Here is a 15,284-nt window from a genome sequence, read left to right as displayed (position 1 = left end):
TAGCTTGTTTCAGGGTGTCAAAGGCCTGTTGGCACTCTACAGTCCAGTTTACTTTCATGGGCATTTTCTTGGAGGTCAATTCTGTGAGGGCTGTCACAATGGATCAATATCCCTTCACAAACCTCCTATAGTACCCAGTCAAGCCAAGGAATGCCCTGACTTGAGTCTGGGTTTTTGGAGTTACCCAGTCCAGAATAGTCTGGATCTTAGACTGGAGTGGCTGAACTTGGCCTCCACGGACAAGGTGTCCCAAGTAAACCACAGTTCCCTGCCCTATCTGGCATTTGGATGCCTTGATAGAGAGGCCTGCAGATTGCAGAGCCTTCAAAACCTTCTTCAGGTGGACCAGGTGATCCTGCCGGGTGGAGCTGAAGACAGCAATATCATCAAGATAAGCTGCACTAAAGGATTCCAACCCAGCAAGGACTTGATTCACCAACCTTTGGAAGGTGGCAGGGGCATTCTTTAAGCCAAAGGGCATAACAGTAAACTGATAATGCCCATCAGGTGTGGAGAATGCTGTTTTCTCTTTTGCTCCAGGTGCCATTTTGATTTGCCAGTACCCTGCTGTCAAGTCAAAGGTACTTAAGAATTTGGCAGCACCTAATTTGTCAATCAGCTCGTCAGCTCTAGGTATGGGATGGGCATCTGTCTTGGTGACAGAATTGAGACCTCTGTAGTCCACACAAAACCTCATCTCTCTCTTTCCATCTTTGGTGTGAGGTTTGGGGACTAAGACCACTGGGCTAGCCCAGGGGCTGTCAGAGTACTCAATTACTCCCAACTCCAGCATCTTGTGGACTTCCACTTTGATGCTTTCCTTAAATAAGTCAGACTGTCTGAAGATTTTGTTTTTGATAGGCATGCTGTCTCCGTGGTCCACATCATGGGTACACAGGTGTGTCTGACCAGGGGTTAAGGAGAAGAGCTCAGCAAACTGTTGCAGGACCTTCCTACAATCAGATTGCTGTTGGTCAGAGAGGGTGTCTGAATAGATCACTCCATCCAATGAGTCATCTTTAGGGTTTGATGAGAGGAGATCAGGGAGAGGTTCACTCTCAGCTTCCTGGTCCTCATCTGTTACCATCAACAGATTTACATCAGCCCTATCATGGAAGAGTTTTAGGCGGTTTACATGGATCACCCTCTTGGGGCTCCTGCTTGTGCCTAGGTCCACCAGGTAGGTGACCTGACTCTTCTTTTCCAGGATTGGGTAAGGGCCACTCCATCTGTCCTGAAGTGCCCTGGGAGCCACAGGCTCCAAAACCCAAACTTTCTGCCCTGGTTGGAATTCAACCATTGCAGCCTTTTGGTCATACCAAGACTTCTGGAGTTGTTGGCTGGCCTCAAGGTTTTTGCTTGCCTTTTCCATGTACTCTGCCATTCTTGAGCGAAGGCCAAGTACATAGTCCACTATGTCTTGTTTAGGCTCATGAAGAGGTCTCTCCCAGCCTTCTTTAACAAGAGCAAGTGGTCCCCTTACAGGGTGGCCAAACAGAAGTTCAAAGGGTGAGAACCCTACTCCCTTCTGAGGCACCTCTCTGTAAGCGAAAAGCAGACATGGCAAGAGGACATCCCATCTCCTTTTGAGTTTTTCTGGGAGCCCCATGATCATGCCCTTTAATGTCTTGTTGAATCTCTCAACAAGGCCATTAGTTTGTGGATGATATGGTGTAGTGAATTTATAAGTCACTCCACACTCATTCCACATGTGTTTTAGGTATGCTGACATGAAGTTGGTACCTCTGTCAGACCCCACCTCCTTAGGGAAACCCACTCTGGTAAAGATACCAATGAGGGCCTTGGCTACTGCAGGGGCAGTAGTCGACCTAAGGGGAATAGCTTCAGGATACCCAGTAGCATGATCCACTACTACTAGGATGTACATATTTCCTGAGGCTGTGGGAGGTTCTAGTGGACCAACTATGTCCACACCCACTCTTTCAAAGGGGACCCCCACCACTGGAAGTGGAATGAGGGGAGCCTTTGGATGTCCACCTGTCTTACCACTGGCTTGACAGGTGGGACAGGAGAGGCAAAACTCCTTAACCTTCTGGGACATAGGGGGCCAGTAGAAGTGGTTGACTAACCTCTCCCACGTCTTGGTTTGTCCCAAATGCCCAGCAAGGGGAATATCATGGGCTAAGGTCAGAATAAACTCTCTGAAACCCTGAGGCACTACCACTCTCCTAGTGGCACCAGGTTTGGGATCTCTTGCCTCAGTGTACATGAGTCCATCTTCCCAATAGACCCTATGTGTTCCATTTTTCTTGCCTTTGGACTCTTCAGCAGCTTGCTGCCTAAGGCCTTCAAGAGAGGGACAGGTTTCTTGTCCCTTACACAACTCTTCCCTTGAGGGTCCCCCTGGGCCTAAGAGCTCAACCTGATAAGGTTCCAGCTCCATGGGCTCAGTTCCCTCAGAGGGCAGAACTTCTTCCTGAGAAGAGAGGTTCCCTTTTTCTTGCTGTGTTGCAGCTGGTTTCCCAGCTGACTTTCCTTTTCTCTTGGTAGGCTGGGCCTTTCTTCCAGACTCCAGCTCTACTTTTTCACCCTGTGCCTTGCACTGTGCCCTTGTCTTGACACACACCAGTTCAGGGATACCCAGCATGGCTGCATGGGTTTTCAGTTCTACCTCAGCCCATGCTGAGGACTCCAGGTCATTTCCAAGCAAACAGTCTACTGGGATATTTCAGGAGACCACCACCTGTTTCAGGCCATTGACCCCTCCCCACTCTAAAGTTACCATTGCCATGGGATGAACTTTAGTTTGATTGTCAGCATTGGTGACTGGATAGGTTTGTCCAGTCAGGTATTGGCCAGGGGAAACCAGTTTCTCTGTCACCATAGTGACACTGGCACCTGTATCCCTCAGGCCCTCTACACTTGTCCCATTAATTAAGAGCTGCTGCCTGTATTTTTGCATATTAGGGGGCCAGGCAGCCAGTGTGGCTAAATCCACCCCACCCTCAGAGACTAATGTAGCTTCAGTGTGACACCTGATTTGCTCTGGGCACACTGTTGATCCCACTTGGAGACTAGCCATTCCAGTGTTACCTGGAGTGGAGCTTGAAGTGGTATTTTTCTTGGGACAGGCCTTGTCTCCAGTTTGGTGTCCAGACGGACTACAGCTACGACACCAGGCCTTTTTGGGATCAAAGTTTTTACCCTTGTACCCAGAATTGTTTTGTGAAGAGGCTCTGGGCCCACCCTCCTGTGCAGGTTTTTGGGGGCCTGTAGAAGACTCTTTACTATTTTTGTTTTTGGCTATCTCACCACCTTTCCCCTGGGGAGGTTTTGTGACCCCTTTCTTTTGGTCACCCCCTGTGGAAGTTTTGGACACCCTAGTCTTGACCCAATGGTCCGCCTTATTTCCCAATTCTTGGGGAGAAATTGGTCCTAGGTCCATAAGATGCTGATGCAGTTTATCATTGAAACAGTTACTTAACAGGTGTTCTTTCACAAATAAATTGTACAGCCCATCATAATCACTTACACCACTGCCTTGAATCCAACCATCTAGTGTTTTTACTGAGTAGTCTACAAAGTCAACCCAGGTCTGGCTCGAGGATTTTTGAGCCCCCCTGAATCTAATCCTATACTCCTCAGTGGAGAATCCAAAGCCCTCAATCAGGGTTCCCTTCATGAGGTCATAAGATTCTGCATCTTTTCCAGGGAGTGTGAGGAGTCTATCCCTACACTTTCCTGTGAACATTTCCCAAAGGAGGGCACCCCAGTGAGATTTGTTCACTTTTCTGGTTACACAAGCCCTCTCAAAAGCTGTGAACCATTTGGTGATGTCATCACCATCTTCATATTTTGTTACAATCCCTTTAGGGATTTTCAACATGTCAGGAGAATCTCTGACCCTATTTATGTTGCTGCCACCATTGATGGGTCCTAGGCCCATCTCTTGTCTTTCCCTTTCTATGGCTAGGATTTGTCTTTCCAAAGCCAATCTTTTGGTCATCCTGGCTAACTGGATGTCCTCTTCACTGGGGTTATCCTCAGTGATTTCAGAGAGGATTGTCCCTCCTGTGAGGGAACCAGCATCTCTGACTATTATTTTTGGAGTCAGGGCTTGAGAGGCCCTGTTCTCCCTAGATAGGACTGGTGGGGGGGGGGGGGGGGGGGGATCACCCTCCAAGTCACTATCCTCATCCTCTGTGTTGCCATCCTCAGAGGGGTTGGCTCTTTCAAACTCTGCCAACAGCTCCTGGAGCTGTAGTTTGGAAGGTCTGGAGCCCATTGCTATTTTCTTTAGTTTACAGAGTGACCTTAGCTCTCTCATCTGAAGATGGAGGTAAGGTGTGGTGTCGAGTTCCACCACATTCACATCTGTGCTAGACATTATGCTTCTAAAAGTTGGAGTACTTTTTAAGAATCTAAAAACTAGTTCTAGAATCTAATTCAAACTTTTACCAAACTTTTAAACTCTAAAAGAAATGCTAACAGGGACTAACACAAGGCTCTAGCAGGACTTTAAAGAATTTAGAAAAATTTTAAATTGCAAAAATCAATTTCTAATGACAATTTTGGGAATTTGTCGTGTGATCAGGTATTGGCTGAGTAGTCCAGCAAATGCAAAGTCTTGTACCCCACCGCTGATCCACCAATGTAGGAAGTTGGCTCTGTATGCACTATTTCAAAGTAAGGAATAGTATGCACAGAGTCCAAGGGTTCCCCTTAGAGGTAAGATAGTGGCAAAAAGAGATAATACTAATGCTCTATTTTGTGGTAGTGTGGTCGAGCAGTAGGCTTATCAAAGGAGTAGTGTTAAGCATTTGTTGTACATACACACAGGCAATAAATGAGGAACACACACTCAGAGACAAATCCAGCCAATAGGTTTTGTTATAGAAAAATATATTTTCTTAGTTTATTTTAAGAACCACAGGTTCAAATTCTACATGTAATATCTCATTTGAAAGGTATTGCAGGTAAGTACTTTAGGAACTTTGAATAATTACGGTAGCATATATACTTTTTACATAAAACACAAATAGCTGTTTTAAAAGTGGACACAGTGCAATTTTCACAGTTCCTGGGGGAGGTAAAGTATTGTTATTTTCAACAGGTAAGTAAGTCACTTACAGGTTTCAGTTTTTGGTCCAAGGTAGCCCACCGTTGGGGGTTCAGAGCAACCCCAAAGTCACCACACCAGCAGCTCAGGGCCGGTCAGGTGCAGAGGTCAAAGAGGTGCCCAAAACACATAGGCTTCAATGGAGAGAAGGGGGTGCCCCGGTTCCAGTCTGCCAGCAGGTAAGTACCCGCGTCTTCGGAGGGCAGACCAGGGGGGTTTTGTAGGGCACCGGGGGGGGGGGGGGGGGGGGGGACACGAGTCAGCACAAAAAGTACACCCTCGGCAGCGCGGGGGTGGCCGGGTGCAGTGTGTAAACACGCATCGGGTTTCCAATAGTTTCCTATGGGAGACCAAGGGGTCTCTTCAGCGATGCAGGCAGGCAGGGGGGGGGGGGCTCCTCGGGGTAGCCACCACCTGGGCAAGGGAGAGGGCCTCCTGGGGGTCACTCCTGCACAGGAGTTCCGTTCCTTTAGGTGCTGGGGGCTGCGGGTGCAGGGTCTTTTCCAGCCGTCGGGAAAGGGAGTTCAGGCAGTCGCGGTCAGGGGGAGCCTCGGGATTCCCTCTGCAGGCATCGCTGTGGGGGCTCAGGGGGGACAACTTTGGTTACTCACAGTCTTGGAGTCGCCGGAGGGTCCTCCCTGAGGTGTTGGTTCTCCACCAGTCGAGTCGGGGTCGCCGGGTGCAGTGTTGCAAGTCTCACGCTTCTTGCGGGGATTTGTAGGGGTCTTTAAATCTGCTCCTCTGTAACAAAGTTGCAGTTCTTTTGGAGCAGTGCCGCTGTCCTCGGGAGTTTCTTGTCTTTCTTGAAGAAGGGCAGTCCTCAGAGGATTCAGAGGTCGCTGGTCCCTTGGAAAGCGTCGCTGGAGCAGGTTTCTTTAGAAGGCAGGAGACAGGCCGGTAAGTCTGGGGGCAAAGCAGTTGGTGTCTTCTGTTCTTCCTCTGCAGGGGTTTTTCAGCTCAGCAGTCCTCTTCTTCTTGTAGTTTCAGGAATCTATTTTCCTAGGTTCAGGGAAGCCCTTAAATACTAAATTTAAGGGCGTGTTTAGGTCTGGGGGGGTTAGTAGCCAATGGCTACTAGCCCTGAGGGTGAGTACACCCTCTTTGTGCCTCCTCCCAAGGGGAGGGGGTCACATCCCTAATCCTATTGGGGGAATCCTCCATCTGCAAGATGGAGGATTTCTAAAAGTTAGAGTCACTTCAGCTCAGGACACCTTAGGGGCTGTCCTGACTGGCCAGTGACGACTCCTTGTTTTTCTCATTATTTTCTCCGGCCTTGCCGGCAAAAGTGGGGGCCGTGGCCGGAGGGGGCGGGCAACTCCACTAGCTGGAGTGTCCTGCGGTGCTGGAACAAAGGGGTGAGCCTTTGAGGCTCACCGCCAGGTGTTACAGCTCCTGCCTGGGGGAGGTGTTAGCATCTCCACCCAGTGCAGGCTTTGTTACTGGGCCTCAGAGTGACAAAGGCACTCTCCCCATGGGGCCAGCAACATGTCTCTAGTGTGGCAGGCTGCTGGAACCAGTCAGCCTACACAGATAGTTGGTTAAGGTTTCAGGGGGCACCTCTAAGGTGCCCTCTGGGGTGTATTTCACAATAAAATGTACACTGGCATCAGTGTGCATTTATTGTGCTGAGAAGTTTGATACCAAACTTCCCAGTTTTCAGTGTAGCCATTATGGGGCTGTGGAGTTCGTGTTTGACAGACTCCCAGACCATATACTCCTATGGCTACCCTGCACTTACAATGTCTAAGGTTTGGCTTAGACACTGTAGGGGCACAGTGCTCATGCACTGGTGCCCTCACCTATGGTATAGTGCACCCTGCCTTAGGGCTGTAAGGCCTGCTAGAGGGGTGTCTTACCTATACTACATAGGCAGTGAGAGGCTGGCATGGCAACCTGAGGGCAGCGCCATGTCGACTTACTCATTTTGTTCTCACTAGCACACACAAGCTGGTAAGCAGTGTGTCTGTGCTGAGTGAGGGGTCTCCAGGGTGGCATAAGACATGCTGCAGCCCTTAGAGACCTTCCCTGGCATCAGGGCCCTTGGTACCAGAGGTACCAGTTACAAGGGACTTACCTGGATGCCAGGGTGTGCCAATTGTGGATACAAAAGGACAGGTTAGGGAAAGAACACTGGTGCTGGGGCCTGGTTAGCAGGCCTCAGCACACTTTCAATTCAAAACATAGCATCAGCAAAGGCAAAAAGTCAGGGGGTAACCATGCCAAGGAGGCATTTCCTTACACCATATATTCCACTACAACCCACAAGAAGGTGCTTCTATCAGTAAGCAAGTCTCTTTTAGGAGTCAAAATTCTTCTCCGAGTATGGAGTCACTGGAGGACACGCATCTTGATAAAGATCAGCTCCTAAGGGAATGTGGCAGACACACCCCAACTCCACAAGAGCCCTTCTTCCTACAACAGAATGGATATTTCTTAAATTACAAAGGTATGCTGCCCCCGTGCAGGGATCGAATACAGAAAAAAAACTGTAATACGAGTAACAGCTTTTCCTTCCACAAATTGTGAAAATAGCTTGTCTCAAAGATCCTTTTCATGGGAGTCAGAAAAACGAACAGCTCCTAAATGTGAGTGACTTGCACTATAAGTCAGCAGTAATTCTTGTCTAATTTTAGCCCGTTTAATCTGTTATTTTTCTTGCTCAGTTCCCTTGCATTTACATCCAGTTTTCTTAAAATCAAGCAAAGGTCCAATCAATTACAAAGAAATTTAAGGGAAAGCAAAGATAATGGTAGGGTTCAGATAGCGTAAACAATCTCACTGAAGGTTACTGACTAATTTCATATGGAAGTTTTCAAGAATCATCCCCCCTCCTCTACCCCTACCCCCGCAATATACTGTCTCACTGGAGGAATCCAGTATTTCCAACGGATGGTAGTCTTCATCAACCAGGTAAACACAGAAATATATGAAATGTGGTGGAAGTGAAAGTGATATGTCTACTTGTGGCCAAAGTGTCAACCCCACATTTACAGGTGGGTGACAACATTTTTCTTTCAACAATGTAAAAGTCTGTACATGGGACAGCACTCCCCTCTCACCCACTTCAGCATGTTTGCTGGGTACAGCTGAGCAATGAAAGATGCATGCTCAGCACAGCGAGCTTTCAATATAATATCTATCAATAGCACAAGATGTAAAGTAGCACATGAAGACCACAGTGTGTTAAACCCATGACCTACGACATGCAGATACTACCCGAGAATGAATGGTTTGCTAAAGAATTACAGAAAAAAGAAATATTTGATACACGTGTTATGAATGTCAGTACAACCAAGGTGATGTCCTCTGGGTAGTCAGGGTTAAGTGCTTGTGGTTTGTAAATGGCCTTAAACTGGAACATATACAAGAATAAAGATACCTAAATGTATTATTTAACCCTACTGAGGTGGTGGACACAGTTGGATGATGCTGCAGTCGTAAAGACAAGACCCTTCATGAGCCACAACAGATTTCAATCCCCTTTACGGGGCGGATCGGTAGAACCTATGTTGATAGTCTTTAATCATACGAAATTATTGTTTTAATGTGCATGCTGTTTTGAATGCTTTACTGTTTTAACATTATCTGTTTTGTATTGCTGGTATTTACATTGAACGTGTTAATAGTTATGTACATGTTCAAAAGCTACAATTAACTGGACCCATGGTGGCTCGTTTGACCCTTTATTTTTCCAAGGTAACAATTTAAAAAAAGTCGAACAGTAACTTTTTATGGAAATAACATTTCCCTACTGTATAAATGGTCTGACATAAAACAGATTATCTCATTAGTTAACCTCTCCAGATCAGATGATGTTCACCCATGCTAAGTTTTGATAACGGAAACAGGTTTTCTGTTGAAGCGATTTATCGGTTTAAATGTCTAAGATACCTTTATCTGGTGTCTTCTCAACACTCAGTAATTGCTTTGCAGGGTGAACTGTGAAGTCCTTAAATAGGTACATTAATCCATGATTTACTTATCTAGTTTACTGCTGTACCATTTTCATTATCTCGTGGTGCATCAGCAAAACAAACTGAGAAATATTCAGAGAAATAATGGCATCTTAATGATCAGACCAGGATCCCAGCTACAACCAAATTTGATTGCCATTTTCACTGCACCAGTGGCAAGGTCCATAACAAGCACTTGCAGACTGTGAGTGGTCTCAACTTGAGGCGGGTTGCAAAAGTGCATTATTGTGTGGAGAATTCTCTAGTTTTTCTGTTATATGTAAGATCAAATCTAATTGCTACGTTTGAAGCGAATTAGGTTTAGTATTGGGCACTAACATGTTGTAATCAGCTGCACTACTGATTAATGCAATTTATTATTAATATAATTTGTTAGTAGATAAACTAAAGAGTAAGATCACCATCAACCTAATCTTCAGAATGCAGGTGTCTAAATGGGAGGAGGTAAATGTAGAAAATTTCGAGAACCAAGCACCAGTTGGTGAAGTGTGTGAGACAAGGACCCCTGTGGTTGGGAAGGGGAAACTCTTTTGAGAGGATAGATGATCACCATCAACAAGAGAGAACACCAAATTGCAGCATGTCAAAACAAAATAGCACAACCTATTTTCATTACAATACCTGCTCCAGAATGGACAGGTTTTGGGGAAAGGGAATAATCCCTATAACACAGAAACATCAGAATGCTGAGAAAGTCATGGACATTTGGTGCAAAGGGAGCAGGGTCCTGAAATTTTGTAGGGACAGCTACAAGCGAGGATGACTAATAGTGGAGGTGGGAGAAGGGGCAGAATTTGCCACAAATTTCCTCCACCAATAAGAATGAAAGGGGAGAGGGAGTGACAGAAAAAGGAAGGGATGAGGCCTGGGATTATAAAAGATGGTGTTTATCAGTAGAGTTGGAGAATGGCTACATGGCAACAACCTATCTTACCAGAGTCTTTTTTTCAGGAAAATACAAAGGAAGAGGTGGGGAGGAGAATGGCTCGATGACAACATCTTTCCTTACCCTAGATCCTTCTTTCCAGATGAAAGGTGCTCAAGCACATTCAATCACAGGATAAAAGGTAACCACAAGAAGTCCAAGCTCAGAGTGTAAGAGTTATGACATGACTCATAAGCAAGACTACAGTGACGGTATTGACTGTGAAGATTAACAGGGGTGAAAAAGACTCATGATGCGGTGATATGCCATGAAAGGGGTTTAATCTGTGCATAGACCAACCGTTTTGTCATAATACAAAGTCTGTCTCCAGATCTGTAGTTGATCAGTGAACACCAATAATATTAATAAAGGCTGTGTTCTGAAAGGCAGAAGAAACACTCACTGTTTGGTGGCCTATGACACAGATGGTTACAATAGCATTGCTTATTTTATAATATCTTTATTTGCTACAGTTCCTTTCTCTATGACTGGACACATTTTCACATTAAATTAGCAGGAATGTATTGGGTCAGTTTCTTAGGTGACCAGTTATGACAGACGGGATATGATCACATGGATTATTAAAGTTTCGTGGTGCCCTTCTTTGTTTAAAGTAGGATTCCAAACTCTGAATCAAATTCATAGGAGGTTAGAAGAAGTGATCTTTGGATTCTTGATTTATGACTTGCGTGTATGTATTTCTTTAAATAGTGGCACGTTCACCAATTATTTTGATCTTGGAGATTCATGTGAGCTGCCATTTACACTATGAAGGAGCTACACACATTTGGCAAAAGCCTTGCCCCAAAGTCATCGAGGTGCGTTATCACACGCCTTTGCTGGGAATAAAGGTACTTCTGCAACACAAACGAGATAGTGAAGTTGTGATATTCCCTACTTTTTTTTTTTAAGCAAAACACACACTGAAACATCACAGCTGCTTGTTTAAATGGTTTCAGCTAATATATATATATTTAAATCAAAATCAGTAACGTCCTCTGAACCATTTCACTGTGAAAGTTGGCTTCTTTTCCAAGTTTGAGAAAACAAGTCAACTAGATCATCAATTAAACTTGTGAGGAGATATCTGGATTTCCCGATGGTTGGCATTGCCATTGTTGGAATATGCATCATGTTAAGCGCCCACTCATTTAGAAAAATATAGTTCCATTCAATATTTCAGGTTTCACCTGTATTTAAGCACAAGACAGGCGAACACAGTTTCTGTAAACAAATCGGATTCATATGCAGAAGCTGACCTTTCCATGAGCGATTATCCTGGACGGGAGGAAGGTGTTGATGGGTCATGTTGACAACCAGCACATGATTAACATTTTAGTGCAAACACTGGTCTATTTGCAGGAACAGGTAGTGTGAATGTTACTGTTAAGTCTTAGAAACCATAGAAGGCCGGAGATTTGAAAATTCCTTTGTAGTACTTATCTAAGAATGTTATAACAAAGAGTGAGTAAGTGAAATTTGGAGAAATCTGGGTGCTCTATAAATTGGACTTAGCTAATTTTATGAAGCAGCTCCTAACTATTTCCATTAAATCGACATAAACACATGCCTTTTTCTACTGGATGTATCTATAATCTAATTCTGCATGTTTTCCCCCACTACTGTTAATGTGATGAGAGGTATTTGGTTTTATTTAAGCAATAAAGAAAAACATGTTCATTAAACAGACAAAAAGTTACAAATGGCAGTTTTGAAAGTGACCTGGAACACAAACTTTACACTGTACTCTTATGCAGGGGATTAGGTTCCATATCTACTGGTGGGAAGATTGAAATACTAGCACCGCTGTTCAGGCGCTTTTCATTAAGCAACTTCTGTCAGAGCTAGAGTCACAGGACCAACTTAACACAAATTGACAGTGTGATATAATATATACAGACACACACACACACACACACACAAACAACAACAAAAAAAGGCAAAGTGCATTTCAAACTTAAGCAGTCTGCCCTAAGTAAACTAACTTCCACGCCACATCATTGTTTTTCACTAAAAAAGAAAAAGGGGGTTAAAAAACACAAAAGCTCCATGCAGCTAATTCACAGTCGCCTTGTAGAAGCGCCAAAGTGACAACCTTCCCTTTCTTCTGTGATCAGGAAGGAACATACATCCTATCTAACCAGACTCATCAGCCAAACTGCAAAAATGGCTCATTAAGTAGTAACAATGTGGCATACCTGCATGTGCATTGTATTCTGAGACATGTCTTGGCCAATGGACGAATTCATATAGCTTGGTGGAGGCCCCAGTAGGGATGCAGGTTGATTTCCTAAAGAAAAACGAAAGGCACCTTTCAGTGTTAGGGCGAATCCCATATGTACATGCCTATACAAAGCAACTGTGTAGACTATGAAGGGGTTGAAGAGGATGGAATCAGAGAGCACAAGAAAATCCTCTTACCAGTCATCCCACTCTTCCCTTGCGATGCGACAGGCTTAGAGTTCATGGCTGACATTTAGGTCTGAATGACAGTTGCTGTGTGTCCGTTCAACACAATTACCTAGAAATGTTGTCATGGGCCACAGGAGACAGAATTTCCTTAACTGGACCAAGCACCAAAAGAAGAGGAACATAGGTGACAGACTGTGGATGAGTCAACCAATATTGGAAAATGAGATGGCAACTGACTTCAGAGTAGTATCAACCAGTTTAATCAAACTTGATTACAGATTTAGTTCACATTAGTGTGCTGAGACCTGGAAGGCAGGAAGAAACAGCAACACTAAGAATAGCACAGCACGCTTCCTCTGTGCCCACAGCACAAAGGAACTGAGTGAACTGCTTCCTCAGCTTCCAACTTCTAACTTCTGTTGCTTTTTGGACACTGCAGCAGCAAGTCTTAGATCCAAGTCAAGCCTATTGCTTAAACTTGTTTACAAGACATGAAGCCTCTGTGAATGACTAACTAGGTCTTTTGCAATGCGATTGACCCCTTCTAAAAACTAGCACCAGAAAAAAAAAAAAAAAAAAAAAACAGCTGGCCTGAAATAATAAATTCGTAAAACGGCTGAAGGGCAAGGGTGTATAAAAAAAAAAGACGATTAGAATACATTAAGAGCAGAAGTCCGACATTATTTATGCACTAAGAGCACTTTCAACACTGAGATCCCAGGTTTCTGACATATAGGAGAAATTTTAAGCCCTGAAAAACAGACCAATCTCACTTCTCCCAAACAAAGCAGATTGCACTGGGATTAAACAAGTTGAGTCAGTCGCTATTGCTGTGGGTGCCCAGTAAAATAGCTTCCGGACCAACCTAATATTTGTGCATCCCAAAAAAAAAAAAAACAGCACAGGCAGAGGGCTCTTTTTGCAAGAACTGTCAATGTACTCAAAAGCTTGTATACTTAAGGCAGAAGGCCTAGACAGGGATGCTGATGCCACAGATGTAGGGCCCCAATGTCAAAGCGTGCTACATCAACTTTGGCAGTCACTGCATTTATCTTTTAACATTGCAAAAATGTGTTTGCCAGAATAAATAAGTTAACTGCATGAAACAACTGGCACTATATTTTTTTGATCTGGGAACTTCAGATTGGGTCCTTCGGCTACTGATCACCTGGCCAGAGCATCAAAACAGTAACCAACAGCTTTGTTATGATAAACTACAAGGCATCACGGGCTACCTACAACAAAACATTAGGTCTGATGAAGCTTTCATGCTTAGTCCTCTCTCAATTACCCAGAGAAAGACCAATTTTTCTGTGTAGAATCTTAAGATCTCATGGGAATCCACTGCTGTTTAAAATAAAAATGTCAAGTCAAACTAAAATAAACCTGAAACTGTGCACAGTTTGAGCATGGCATCAACAAGCATACAGAAATCTTTTAATGACAACAAATAGTTGACAATAAATGACAAAGTGTTCAAAGAAATGTTAAAACTCTTCACAATTTCCTAAATTCCAAAGCAAGAATGAAAGCAACATTATAAGGTGAACTCCTAAATTGCAAATGAAAGTGGTTAAAATTAAACAGTTTCACTTCCCAGACTTTATTAGCTGCAAGAAAGAAATTAGCAGATGAAAACTAATGGTCACTTGACTGAACAGAATAATTCATATACCAGTAGCTGGTAGTTTGCCTTTTGCCCATCACAGTGAATCCTCTTTCTTTATATTAGTACAGCACCAGATATATCTGAATTGTCTTAATACTGTTTGGCCGGACAGTGATCTAGGACAAGTTAGATAGGCAGTCTCTTTTCCTCAGGGCAGATTCCCAGTTCTGCGGACCTCAAACCTGATGCACCTTGCCGCCAATAAGGTTTAAGTCAAGTCACCCCATCCACAGTGTAAGGAAATGCCTCCTTGGCATGGTTACCCCCTGTAGGAAGTTGGCTCTGTATGTGCTATTTCAAAGTAAGGAATAGCATGCACAGAGTCCAAGGGTTCCCCTTAGAGGTAAAATAGTGGTAAAAATAGATAATACTAATGCTCTATTTTGTGGTAGTGTGGTCGAGCAGTAGGCTTATCCAAGGAGTAGTGTTAAGCATTTGTTGTACATACACATAGACAATAAATGAGGTACACACACTCAGAGACAAATCCAGCCAATAGGTTTTGTATAGAAAAATATCTTTTCTTAGTTTATTTTAAGAACCACAGGTTCAAATTCTACATGTAATATCTTATTCGAAAGGTATTGCAGGTAAGTACTTTAGGAACTTCAAATCATAAAAATTGCATGTATACTTTTCAAGTTATTCACAAATAGCTGTTTTAAAAGTGGACACTTAGTGCAATTTTCACAGTTCCTAGGGGAGGTAAGTATTTGTTAGTTTTACCAGGTAAGTAAGACACTTACAGGGTTCAGTTCTTGGTCCAAGGTAGCCCACCGTTGGGGGTTCAGAGCAACCCCAAAGTCACCACACCAGCAGCTCAGGGCCGGTCAGGTGCAGAGTTCAAAGTGGTGCCCAAAACGCATAGGCTAGAATGGAGAGAAGGGGGTGCCCCGGTTCCGGTCTGCTTGCAGGTAAGTACCCGCGTCTTCGGAGGGCAGACCAGGGGGGTTTTGTAGGGCACCGGGGGGGACACAAGCCCACACAGAAATTTCACCCTCAGCGGCGCGGGGGCGGCCGGGTGCAGTGTAGAAACAAGCGTCGGGTTCGCAATGTTAGTCTATGAGAGATCTCGGGATCTCTTCAGCGCTGCAGGCAGGCAAGGGGGGGATTCCTCGGGGAAACCTCCACTTGGGCAAGGGAGAGGGACTCCTGGGGGTCACTTCTCCAGTGAAAGTCCGGTCCTTCAGGTCCTGGGGGCTGCGGGTGCAGGGTCTCTCCCAG

General features: G+C 44.6%; 1 protein-coding gene across 5 annotated transcripts in view; it reads right to left on the bottom strand.

Moving 5' to 3' along the window:
• CCAR2 (cell cycle and apoptosis regulator 2) overlaps positions 1–15,284 on the bottom strand; it is a 566,602-nt gene that overhangs the window by 506,766 nt on the left and 44,552 nt on the right. For all 5 annotated transcript variants that reach the window (XM_069214048.1, XM_069214051.1, XM_069214050.1 and 2 more), the window contains one exon: positions 12,178–12,269. In XM_069214048.1, the coding sequence (XP_069070149.1) occupies positions 12,178–12,269 (92 nt within the window). The remainder of the gene's footprint in view (positions 1–12,177; positions 12,270–15,284) is intronic.

The sequence above is a fragment of the Pleurodeles waltl genome, chromosome 11, assembly GCF_031143425.1.
Source record: "Pleurodeles waltl isolate 20211129_DDA chromosome 11, aPleWal1.hap1.20221129, whole genome shotgun sequence".
Classification (NCBI taxonomy): domain Eukaryota; kingdom Metazoa; phylum Chordata; class Amphibia; order Caudata; family Salamandridae; genus Pleurodeles; species Pleurodeles waltl.
Note: the sequence above shows the minus strand (reverse complement) of the source record. Positions and strands in the feature narration are given on the sequence as shown.